Consider the following 13,044-nt stretch of genomic DNA (forward strand, 5'->3'; position numbering starts at 1 on the left):
TAAATAAGGTAGCTGTTTTGTTCCCAATCACGTCACCTGTAACTGAGTAAAATGTTGTGTTGATACAACAAAGCAATCAAAAGTTAATTCATTACAAATATTATTTAATTATTAATTATTATTTATTGTCCAAAAATGTCTCCAAGTGTCCAAAAGCCTCTCCAAACAAATAAAACAATAATTGTACATAAGAATTAATTACACATGCAAATACAACAATGACTAAAGATATGCTCTCTCTCCAAAGCATGCAGGCATGAGAAACAAGATCTCATTCAGTGTGAGTCACGTGACGCCATGTGAGGATCGGACGTGTGAATGGCGAGCTCTGCGCACTTTGCTGGTTTTGATACCTTTTAATGACATAAACCGGTGAGATTCGATACACTCTGTTCCATAACTGTTCTAGGAGGACAATATGTCAAAGAATTCAAAATCCTCGGGCTCTGGAGACATTAAAAGACACTTACGTGCTCAGGCTGACACCCCTGAGAAGGCCGTGGACCAGGGAGTTGATTTGGTCGGAGAGTTCCGGGAAATGTGGCGAGAGATGTTGAACAAGTTGGCAATGCTGACGAAGGTCATTGCTGACTTGGAGGATCTTGCTGTAATACGTCAATCGATCACTGCCGTGGAGGCAAAATTTACTGATATGGTCACAAGAGTGGGGGATGTCGAGAAACGGATCGATTAACTGGAGTCATCGGAGAGGGAATTATCTGCTAATCTGCTAGCGACCAAGGTGGATTTGGAGCGTGTCTTTGAGAAGTTGGAGGTCATGGAAAACCGTAGCCGGCGGAATAACATCCGTATCATGGGAGTCCCGGAGGGAGCAGAGGGACAGAATATGGTGGAATTCCTGGTCGGGCTCTTTCCGAGTCTGCTCGACATAGCAGGCCATAAGATGGAAATCGAGCAAGCTCACAGGGTTCTGGCTCGGCGATCCGCTGAGGGAGACAGGCCCCAATCAATTCTGGCCAAAGAGCCAGATGATCTCTTTATCTGAGATCATCCGATAAAGATCTCGTGTTACGTGAGGCGAGGAATAAAGGAAGGATTTCTTGGAAGAGCCACAGCATTTTCTTGTTCCCACACTTTGCGAACTCGACAAGAGAGAAACGTGATCGATTCAAGGAATGCAAGAAACTTTTATATCAACGGAAGGTCGCTTTTGCACTGATATTCCGAGCCAAATTGAGAATAGATGCTAAGGATGGCCGTAAAACATTCACATGCCCACAGCAAGCAATGTTCTTCATAAAGTCAATGGAGTGAGTGGGTCGTGTTGTGGTGCTCACGTTGCCACCAAATGGACCGGCTCACTGAACATTCGTTTGACTATCTGAAGAATCTGCGCTCTCTTTTTGTGCTGGTTCCACCTAGTGGCTGGAGTTTATTTTGTAGAATAAAGGACAGTTATATGGATGAAGCTATATGCTCTTTGTGTTTATTCTGCCTATTGGCTGGAGTCTGTTTTATAGATTATCTTTAGCTGTATAATTCTGTCTCACGAAATTTGGAATGTTATTTCTCTCTTAAGCATAAGAAATATGATATAGTGTTTCTTCAAGAAACGCACCTTCCTCCACAGGAAGCTGAAAAATTTGGAAAGATATGGGGTGGGCATTTTTTTTTTATAGTGCTGGCTCAAGTAAGAGCAGGGGAGTCATTACACTGATAAGTAAACATCTACAATTCAAATGTCTCAAACAGAGTAAAGATAAATTAGGAAGAGTCATTATTGTTTTAGCTGAAATTCAGGGACAAAGTCTTATTTTGGCAAATATTTATGCACCTAACATTGATGATCAGGGCTTTTTTATAGATCTTGAAGGGACGCTGCAAGCCACTGGCACCCCTCATGATATAATATTGGGAGGATATTTTAATCTTTTGATGGGCTCAGTCCTTAATCACAGTGAAGCAAAAGTGTGCAAGCTTGGGAGGCACTTAAGGTGGTTCTTAGGGGCCAGATCATACAGTATGCCTTATTCACCAAAAAATCCAAAGCACAAGAACTCGTGGAATTGGAAGGGAATATTAAAAGTGCAGAGGCAGAGCTGAAGCACCGAATGTCATCTAATGACCTCAGAGAACTGACCCGATTGAAATACAGATATAATACTATTTTGTCACGGAAGGTGGAGTTTTGGCTATTCAGGGCAAGACAATCATACTTTGAGTCGGGGGACAAAGCAGGGAAGCTTTTGGCTAGATGTATAAAACAGAGAGAGTCTTTTTCTACCATTCCCTCAGTGAAATCTGCTGGTGGTGAAATATTTACCTCGGTCATTGATATTAATGATGCTTTTAAAGAATTATATATACTACAGTTCCACGTCTTCATCTACTGATGAAGATATTAGAAACTTTGTGGAACCATTGAACTTCCTAAACTGATAACCTTGGAGGAGCTTGGCGAGGTAATTAAGGCCAGATGGCTTTGCTGCTGAATTTTTTAGATCTTATGCTACAGAACTGGCTCCACTTTTGCTAGAAATTTATATGGAATCATTAAAGAATGGAAAGCTTCCACCAACCATGACACAAGCCCGGATCAGTCTGATTCTTAAAAAGGACAAAGATCCAAACGAATGTAAGAGTTACCATGCAATTTCCCTGATCCAGCTAGACGTTAAAATATTGTCAAAAATTTTGGCTAACCGATTAAGTAAAGTTATGACATCTCTTATAGATATAGATCAGGTAGGGTTTATTCAGGGCCGTAGCTCTTCTGATAACATTAGGCGTTTAATTAATATCGTGGTCAGTGGCAAATGATCAGACTCCAGTCGCTGCCATCTCACTTGACGCCGAAAAGGCATTTGATATGGTAGAATGGGATTATCTTCCTATTATATTAATCTCTAGCAAGATTTTGGAAATATATGGGTTCGGGAATACTTTTATTGGATGGATTAAGTTACTATATAGACACCTGGTAGCGGCGGTACAAACAAATTGATTAATTTCAGATTATTTTACTTTGGATAGGGGCACCCGGCAGGGTTGCCCTCTTTCCCCATTATTGTTCTGTCTTGCCCTGGAACCATTAGCAGCCGCAATAAGAAAGGAGGATGATTTTCCAGGGGTGGTGGCGGGAGGTATGGCGCATATGTTTTTGCTTTACCCAAATTATATTTTATTATTTGTCTCCAAACCTACTAGATCTATTATTAATTCCTTTTCTAAGTTCACAGGATACAGAGTCAATTGGTCTAAATCCAAAGCTTTGACAGCGTACTGCCCAGTAATGGCTTTTCAGCCGGGCGCCTTCCAGTGGCCCAAACAGGGCATTAAGTATTTGGCCATTTTATTCCCAGCAAAATTGTTTTAATTTTGAGTTAATTTTGATCCTTTAATAAAAAAGTTTGAGCAATGTGGGCAGGTGGGCTTCATTACATTTATATGTGATTGGGAAGGTTAATGTTATTAAAATGATTTGTATTCCAAAACTGAACTACCTGCTACAATCTCTCCCTGTAGATGTCCCCCTCTCTTATTTCAAGCAATTTGATAGCATAGTGAAGTCCTTCATTTGGAATGGTAAATGTCCTTGATTACATTTCAGTAAATTTCATAGGCCGATTGACAAAGGTGGGCCAGGCCTTCCCAAGATTTTGTTTTATTCTTATGCATTCAGTCTCGGACATTTGGCTCATTGGTCACTTCCACCTGAGAGGTTTTGTATTGAACAGGAAGTTCTTGACCCTATTTTGCCATTGCAAAGCCTTTCTAACAAACTAACCGGATAAGTTAGGTTCACACCGTTATCTCGCATTTGCACGCGGTATGGACAAAAGTGTCTAGAATGTTTAATTCAGACATTTATTTAAATGTTGCTTCGAGCATATGGCAGAACCCAAAATTATGTATTAATAAGTCCCCTTTCTGCTGGACAGAGTGGATTGTGAGGGAGGTTAGTACGCTCGGTGACTTGTTTGAAAGTGGAGTGTTGAGATCCTTTGAAAATATGGTTCAACATTTTGGGATCCCCTGGTCTCAATTCTTTAGGTATTTACAACTGTGCCTCCTGTTTGTACTATTTTTGGGAGTAGCATACAACCCCTTAAAGCGGCAGATACTCTGGGAGTTGTGATTACTGCTTTTGGAAAAGGCCATGAGGCATCAGTGTATTACTCCCTGCTAATTCAGAGTCTGGGGGATGGAGCTTCAACTTCTCTCAAGAGATTATGGGAAAACGAATTAAACTTGGTATTGGAGGAGGGAGTTTGGGCTAGGATTCTAAAAAACATCAAGTCTACATCTAGAGATGCAAGGGTGCACCTTATGCAATTTAAGATTTTACATCGATTCTATTGGACCCCCTCTAGATTGCACAGGCTTGGTCTTAAAGACACACCCACCTGCTGGCAATGCCAATCAGAAGATGGGGACAAAACCCATGTTTTTTGGTGATGTGTTAAGATCCAAGATTTTTGGTTGAGGGTTCAGAGTATTAAGAGTGACGTATTGGACACTCATTTCATTTTGCCCCAGACTCTGTATATTAGGCGATGGGAAGGTCATTAATATAGGGGATAAATATATAAAAAATTGGGTCCTAGCCAGTGTTACGATTGGCAGGCAGGCTTAGGGGATGGAAGTCGACTGGAGCACCCTCATTTCGGGAGTGGTGCATAGAGATAGGCAGGATGGCAGAATTCGAAGAAATGTCATATAGAAGGCAGGGAAACATGGAATTGTTTAATGGAAAATGGGGCAGCTATTTGGCATATTTGGAGGGCTCTTGGGGAGGGGAATTGGAGAGAGATGTATAGTTTTAAATGTGTGTGTTTTATATATATATATATATATATATATATATATATATATATACACACACACACACACACACATACACATACATACAGTATTCTTTGTGCGTGTGTGTATTCTCAAGTTGGACAACAGGGATGTTTGTTGCGGGTCGGGTGGGGTTGGGGATTGGGAGGGAGAAAGGGAATTATGGGGGTTAAAAGTTGATTCGTTGTATATATGTTTGCTTTTCTGTTTCATGTGTCGGAATCAATACAAGTTTTAATAAGAAAAAAGATCGCATTCAGTTCCATTCTATCATTTGAGCCATCACTGTGTCTGTGTCATGTACTTGGCACCATCTCCTGGTGGCCATATTTAATAAGAGTGAATGGTCCTCTCTGCCCATATTTGGATGTCTTCCACCTCTGGTTGCAGCGATCTGAATCCTAATACGAATGGTTTACAGTTCCATGATGCTGGAAAATGTACATAATTTCCAATTAAATCATCTCATCCTGGAAAGCTAACGGGTTTTTAACCAGATAGCACATTATGTGCTGTGTGCATATTGTGCTTTGTGTGGATTATCTAATGATCTATGCATCTGATTACATTGTGTGTGGGCTCGTTTTAACAGGAATCCCCTCCTCTACCCTAATGGTATATGATATTTTATGTTCTGTTTATTTTTCATGAAGCTATAAGCGAAAACGCAGCTTATAAGCAACACCTGTTTACATGTAAGACATGTACTTAGCCATTACTCACTGTATTTTTTCTGTGAGTCAAACAAATAGGGTGGATTTATTGTACTCTTTGAGTGCTTTTCAACGACATATGACATATGGCTATTTAATCAGTTTGATGTTTTTACCCATTACAATAAAGGTGCAGTCAAAATTATCAAAACAAAGCACTTTTGATTTGTCTGAAAATTTCAAAGCACTTGTTCAGTTTTGGTCATAATGCCTATAAGCATTGTAAAGTACAGCTTCTAAGCTTTAAAACAATACCTATTTTGTCTTGGTCTACTCTAGACTATAGTTATTAATATTTTGATTATTATTTTTGTTTTGTAGTCCAAGCTTTTAAACATGGACTACTAGCCATAAAACTCTCATTTTGATTTAACTTTGTAAATACTGAACGTTTATCTGCACTTGCTTCATCCATGGGTGGATTAAACACAAAAATATTTTATTTAATTCAGGCCATTAAAACCACTGAAGGGGGGTATGGCTTTACTGAACATTACATATTTTACAGGGGGCCACACTGAATCCAATACATGTGGAAATGACCTTTCTTTGAAAACACTAACTGTACACTTATGCACCGTGTGTGACAATTAATGAGGCACCTTCTGATGCCATGCATACTGTAGAATCTTAGCAAAAAATGTAGACCTCCTAATACAGACAAATTAACCCTGTCCACGTACATCTCTTCCCAGAAATGAATGAAGAAGTTTGGCTAAATTCACTGTTCATAAAACTTCAGTTATCATAAGACATGAGAAGCCATTGCTAGGATAGATTATTCTTAGCTGAGTATGCCGAGGTTTAATGATCAGAAATGGGAGTCCACTGCCCATTTTCATGTTCAAAAACATATGTCAGATACCTTGGAAAAGTAATAGCACACCTCTCCTCAACAAAACACAAAAATTGCACAAGGTGCCTTAGCAAACACCAGTAATAATAATATATTTAGAACAATTTGAACACAGTCACATTTTCTCTAATATGCCCTTGAAGGAGGTGACTGAGCTACAGGAATCAGAATATCATAAAGTCTTGGGGGTGAGCTCTGTTGACTTGGGCCAATAAGCAACCACCCAAACACCCTAGCAACCACCTAGCAATGCCCTAGCAACCATGCAGAACACCCTAGCAACACTCAGAACACCTTAAAAAAACACCATAGCATCATGGCAGCAAGTTTTGTACGAGTGAGCACCTCTAGTTTGTAAAATAAATATTATTAACGTTAAACAAAACGTGTACCTTTTAAGAGAAATTACGACTAAACCAATATATGTAAAGACCTCAGAGCACTTCAAAGTTCTGTTAAAGAAAACACAAAATCCTTGGACAATGTAGGGTAAGACTTGATTTTATCAATCGCAATTTGATTGGATTGTGAGAGGGAACATATTTATATGATTGGTTAATATTATTTTGCACACCCACATGGCCTTGATTACATCAGCAGAATATAAAAGTCGTTTTAGAAGTGGAGCAAGTTATTCCATTTCATAAAATAATTTTTTTTTCTTTAGAATAACATACACTGGTGAATCATGCACAATAAGACTGTAACAGGTAAAGTTTGGGCAAGGAGGAGGCGGGAAACGGCTGAACAGTCAGCATGAAGTTTAATGGTAAAATGCAACTTAAAACAACATAAAACAAACACACAGACACACCCATGCAGCACAGCCGTGTGTCTCTCTCTCTCTCTCTCTCAAACTGGCCCCCTTTATCTCGCTCTCCCACTGATCATCTGATTCAGCGCCAGCCGTGCCCGGCCATACCCTCCTCCTCGTCACACTCCTCCCCCGCCCGATTCAGGCCGGGGCGCCACCGGACTGACTCCCACATCTCTGGAGGGGAGACGTTGCCCTTCTGGCCATTCTGTCAGCCGGTGGTCCACCCTGCCTCCTGGGAACCTGGGGAAGAGACAAGGGGAGGCATGGGGAGAGGGAAAGGGTGAGTGGGAGACACAGAGAGAGAGAAATTGCTCGCCGGTTCCCGGACTCGCTGTCATCCGGTCCTCAACCAGACGACAGCTCGGCAGCAAGCTCTCCGACCCCTGGCGGATGGAACCTCCTTCCCTTCTCGGTGGACGGCAGCGGTTCCTCCGGTTCTCGGCGGCCAGCAGCGACCCCTCCGTCCCCAGGCAGATGGCTACGGCAGCTCCCCTGGTGGATGGCAGCAGTGAGGACTCCGCGACAGTGCATCCCTCCTCCCTACCGGGTTTCGGCACCACATTAATAGGTGAAGGTTGGGCAAGGAGGAGGCGAGAACCAGCTGAACAGTCAATGTATAATTTAATGGTGAAACTCAACTTAAAACAACATAGCAGCACGGCCACATGCGTCTCTCTTTCTCGAACTGGCTTCTCCGCCCCCCCTTTATCTCGCTCTCCCACTGATCATCTGATTCAGCGCTGGCTGTGCACCCTCATGGTCCGGCCACGCCCTCTTCCTCATCACAAAGACCAGAGACATTTATTAAGAAAGTAAAAAGACCATTTCAAGACGGTCTAAGGAAGTGATGTCTTTTTGTTCCTTGAGCATTTCCTGCTAGTTGTCAAACTCAGAGTGTGTTCCAAACAAGATAAATCACCCTCCGAAGGGCACTTTGAAGAGAGAACAATCATGATAGTCATGCTGTAAGATCGCTTCAAACTGATTTTCCAATAAAAATGACTTAAAAAGTCAGTTCTGAATGACACTTATTTTTGAGCCCCACACCTTTTAGACTTTCAAAGCTCTCACAATGGATGGTAAAGTCTTCAAAGGGAATAGGGCATAGGGATGATCACTTCTGAATGGCACACACCTCATTCAAATCAACAGAGGGAGATGCTTCATTCATAGTGACCTTAACACGATTAACGTTACAAACGTTAACACGGTTGTCATAAAATTCCATTATTAAAATGTGGACCATGTTGTTCAGATGCTCTTTGGATGCCTGGAACTAATGAAAAATGAAAGTGTTTAGATCTCCGAAAAAGCAATGACAAACGGATGCATAAACCACTTCAGTGAAGTGTGATGGCTGGATGGATACGTGCAGTACTAGCAACAGTAGCACACATCTTACCTCTGGTAGGTGAACGAAATTTATGCCAAATAATTGTACGTTTGAGAGGTAGAGCTCTAAACGTGACTATCACTCCCATTATAATGAAAGAAGCTGCGCAAGTCTTTTACTTTACTTTTATTTATTTAGTCATTTAGCAGACAATTTTATCCACAAGAAAGAGACAAAAACATAATTAAAAAAAGAAATCCTTACCTTGTCCGCAGGTCACACAGACAGCTTTATTGAACGACTTCATTGATTATAACAGGAGCAATCCAATATTCCCGATCTCCCCACTGAGCATCTAAACTATGATATAATTTCATTGCCTCTCTCGCGTAGACGCGCTCAGTATTAACAACACGTCTGGATAAGTCACTTCAGGTAAATGTTTAATGTTCTTTGAGAAAATTTGTTGACAGAGTCTTATTTAAAGGATTTGGTAATGACACCTCATTGTTTATTTTCAGTTTTTGCACATTTCTCGTTTGTTCTGTTTTAGGTAGAATCAAAAAGGAAGTGCTAGTCATTTTATTTTGACAGTTCTTATAAAAATGCAGCTACCAGAAATGCTTCACGGCCAGAAATGCGCAGTAGCATTCTAATTTCTTTGTTATTGTTTACGTCCTTGAAATGGTCTATAGGGTCAATTTTTTATTTGTGTTGCCTTTAAATGGAGTACTGGTGTAGACATCGTATGTTTAATACCTTACGATGCAAAACACACTACGTCTGAAACACTGTAGATCCTGAACCAAAATAGAGAGAGAATCATAGCAAATTACTGTTATGAGAGCCTTAGTTCAAAAGCTTACAAGATTAAATTCGAGTAATACATATTAAATGATAAGAGCTGAGGAAGGTTTAAATCACGGGAGATCAAACATAAAATGTTAAAAATAACATGTTAATTATGCTGAGCTACACCCTGTTTTAAAACCACTAAAAACTTGCATTAAACGCATCCATAAATTAAATTTCCTTAAATATTTAAAAAAAATAATAAAAAAAATGCAATTTGGCTGCAGGTTAAAATTACTAATCCAAGTTTGAATCCAGGGCGTGCTGAGTGACTCCAGCCAGGTCTCCTAAGCAACCTATTGGCCCGGTTGCTAGGGAGGGTAGAGTCACATGGGGTAACCTCCTCGTGGTCACGATTAGTGGTTCTCGCTCTCAGTGGGGCACGTGGGAAGTTGTGCGTGGATCGTGGAGAATAGCATGAGCCTCCACATGCTGTGAGTCTCTGCGGTGTCATGCACAGCGAGCCACGTGATAAGATGTGTGGACTGACTGTCTCAGAAGCGGAGGCAACTGAGACTTGTCCTCCGCCACCCGGATTGAGGTGAGCAACCGTGCCACCACGAGGACCTAGTAAGCAGTGGGAATTGGGCATGCCAAATTGGGGAGAAAAGTGGATAAAAAAAATAAATAAAAAAAATAAAAAGAGAAAAAGAGTTCATTTGCAGAACAGGAAAAGCAAGAAGACTTTACATTGTAGTTATTTGTAATGTTTAAAAGGGTTAACCATTAACAAATTTGGTCATGTCATACATTTCCCAGAGGTCTACTTATAATGTTAATTTTGCACCAAAACAGTCATTTAGTGTTTAATGTCTATTTTCCACCCTCTCTTTGACCCTTAGAATTAAACAGCTATGTTTGTGAAATGAGTAACAGAAGCTTACTTGAGGGTTAGAGGTTAGCATAGTTTGCAATCAATGAGGATGTGTTAACATATTCATGAAGATTTTGGAAGATATTCGTGTTGTTTTTGCATACTTTCAATAATAATAAAAAAATGCTCTTTTTGGATTAGAGAAAGGCTTCTGAGCTCTGAAAGTTCAAGTATGTAACTATGTATGTATCCAACTATTTTATTTCAAAACATGAAATCATGATCTAACCCCTTTAATATACTGGATGTTTAAAAAACATGCTGGCAAAGTCTTTCGACCTTCCCATTCACACACACCTACAAAGATACAGTGAGGAATGTTCTTAAGTTAAAGTTCATGGAGTGAGGAAGATCATCGCCCAAGCAAGGTGATTGGAAGGTGGGGGAAGGGAGGGGAGTAAGCAAATAGCTCTGGTATTTTGATAGTCTTTCATCTCTCCTTGTACATTCCTCCTTGCCTGGCGGGAGTCTGATGACATACCTGCCGTACTAAATAAGGATTTTAAAGATTAGTTTATATGAATTTCAGTAAATGAGGATTTAATGAGTAAGCAACCTCATTCCTGTTGCTGAGGGACCATCTTCCATGTATCTAAACTCTCACAAGCAGGTCCCAAATTAATACGTACTAAGTGCCAAATAAAAATGTAAAGTAACAAGGCTTCGGCGAGTAAATAAAACAGAGTGATATAATCTGTTAAATAAGAATGAAAGTCTGACCCCTGCTGATGTAAGCGATGTGAGCAAATCAAATCAAAGACATACAAATCATATACTGTAGTAAAGCTCATAAACATAATGACAAATAACCACAGAACTGGTCTTGGATATGGACAAAAGCTCTGATGCTACTTAAATGTGTTCTGAAAGAACATCATGCTCCATTACACTTACTACACTTACTCCATTAGTCTGAACCACTGACGTGCACAGAATGGGGGCAGCAGGGGCGCAAATATTTATTTAAATAGTTAAATAAAAGAAAATATTAATCTCATCATAATCTCACAATAACAGTAATAATGTGTTATTATGAGATTTCTTTGTAAATTGTGGGTGTATTAAAGAAAAATTTGCCTTTAAGAACGTGCGCTACAGCAGATCGGGGGCGGATTCCAATCGCAAGTGATCCTCCCTATGCCCTATAGAGCTTGGGAAACTACGCCCCTACGCATTGCATTCTGGGTAGTTGCCGCCATGTTTTAGGACACGCTCATCAGTTATCAGATATTAGTACACAGTGATAATAAACAGAAAAAAAACAATAAATGGACCGAACGAAGACCAATTGCACTCCATTTGAAATACGGTTTCCACGCCGTTCGTGAGTGCGATTATGGCAGTTAATTACACAACAAGCATTCACCATTGTTACGTATTTTTATCTGTGTAATACAAACTATACCGTCTATTTCCAGTACAACACAGTATCCACCACAGCTTCCGTGTCCTAAAGTCCCAACATGCATTGCGTTTCTGACGTCACATTCCCAGAAGCTATACTTACTCTGAACTGCAGAGCCCTTGAAGTGGGTACTCTGAAGGAAACATGGCATTGTTGGGCCTCATGTGTTCAGATAGAAGACAAAGGCAGGCCTAAGAGTCGTAAAAACCTAACTCAAGCCCCCACATTCCAAGTCGTAAATTATACTGATAAAAATCACACCAAAATCAAACAAAGGGAGTCCAAAACAGACTACAAATCCCATGAAGCCTTGCTCACTAAAGGATCGAACTCTCAACTCCTACTGGACGAGGCACACAACAGAACGTCCCTCAAACATGACATCATCAGGAGTTGAAATACCTCTGAAATGCTTTCGGGATTTGCTTCCAGCAACTTTGTTTGCAGCGTGTGGACGCAGCTCTTCGCTGCTCTCAGGTGCAACCTTGTGGCACAAGGAAGTAACGTCCGACTTGAAACTGTGGCCATACAATCTCCATCTCGCTGGACGAGTTGAGATTACTCTGTGTTCAACCGAACACTCTAACGGATCCGAAGGAGACGGCCGAGCAATTCGCATCTTCATCCATTTGCCTACAGAAGTGAAGAGATTAAAGATTTCTCTTCCATCTTCAAACAAGTCGACATTTCTGAGTTCTCCGCCAGCCCGCCGAGAATCAACAGCCGTACCGCCTGCCGACAGAGCGAGGAAACGGCCTCCCGTCATCACCCGAGCCTCAAGGAACTGGGTCAGAGTTAAAGGACGGATGAACACACATTCTACCTGTGTCCTCATGCGATTCAAGTAAGAGGTTTACGTCTGGGCAGAGATAGAATATTATAGTGTGCTATTCTTGTGTTTCAAGGCTTTTGCTTGTACAGTTTACGGACCGCCATGTCTGCTCATTATTAATACTCAGGGTATTAATTATCACGATTTTGCTGTATTGTGGTCCAACCAAATTGGACTGTTGTGCAATTTCGCCATCGCGGGTGAGACAGGTAAACTGAGTTCATCCATTGAATAGTCAAAGTACGTAGTACGCAGGACTGTTTACAAGCCGTCCACCGCGTCTCTGAGCGATGAACTAACAGCTGCTTTCTCTCCCATGATCGCGAAATCGGCTTTAGGGCTGTCACTTCTCTCTCTCTCTCGTACTAACCACACACACACATGCAGGCACGTGACCCCTCACGAACATTCTGGCACACATTTTGGCTCGTAGATAGCTTAAATGCTAAAGCCCGGCTTTGTCCCTAAGCTATCGTACAAGCGGATACACGCGGTAACTGGTAGACGCCAGTCGCCATTGACTGGTTTCTCTCCGCCCCCATTCGTGGTCATATTC

The 13,044-nt window shown here is 41.0% G+C and overlaps 1 protein-coding gene across 6 annotated transcripts in view; it reads right to left on the minus strand.

Moving 5' to 3' along the window:
• LOC127435794 (mitochondrial inner membrane protease subunit 2) overlaps window positions 1-13,044 on the minus strand; it is a 139,829-nt gene that overhangs the window by 87,781 nt on the left and 39,004 nt on the right. The window contains exon 4 of one of the 6 annotated variants that reach the window (XM_051689503.1): window positions 7,227-7,432. The exons of the other annotated variants lie outside the window; for them this stretch is intronic. Coding sequence (XP_051545463.1) covers window positions 7,309-7,432 — 124 coding nt within the window. The 3' untranslated portion in view covers window positions 7,227-7,308. Of the gene's footprint in view, window positions 1-7,226; window positions 7,433-13,044 lie in introns of those variants that run through there. 6 annotated transcript variants of the gene reach the window in all.

Source organism: Myxocyprinus asiaticus, chromosome 46 (genome assembly GCF_019703515.2).
Source record: "Myxocyprinus asiaticus isolate MX2 ecotype Aquarium Trade chromosome 46, UBuf_Myxa_2, whole genome shotgun sequence".
NCBI lineage: Eukaryota > Metazoa > Chordata > Actinopteri > Cypriniformes > Catostomidae > Myxocyprinus > Myxocyprinus asiaticus.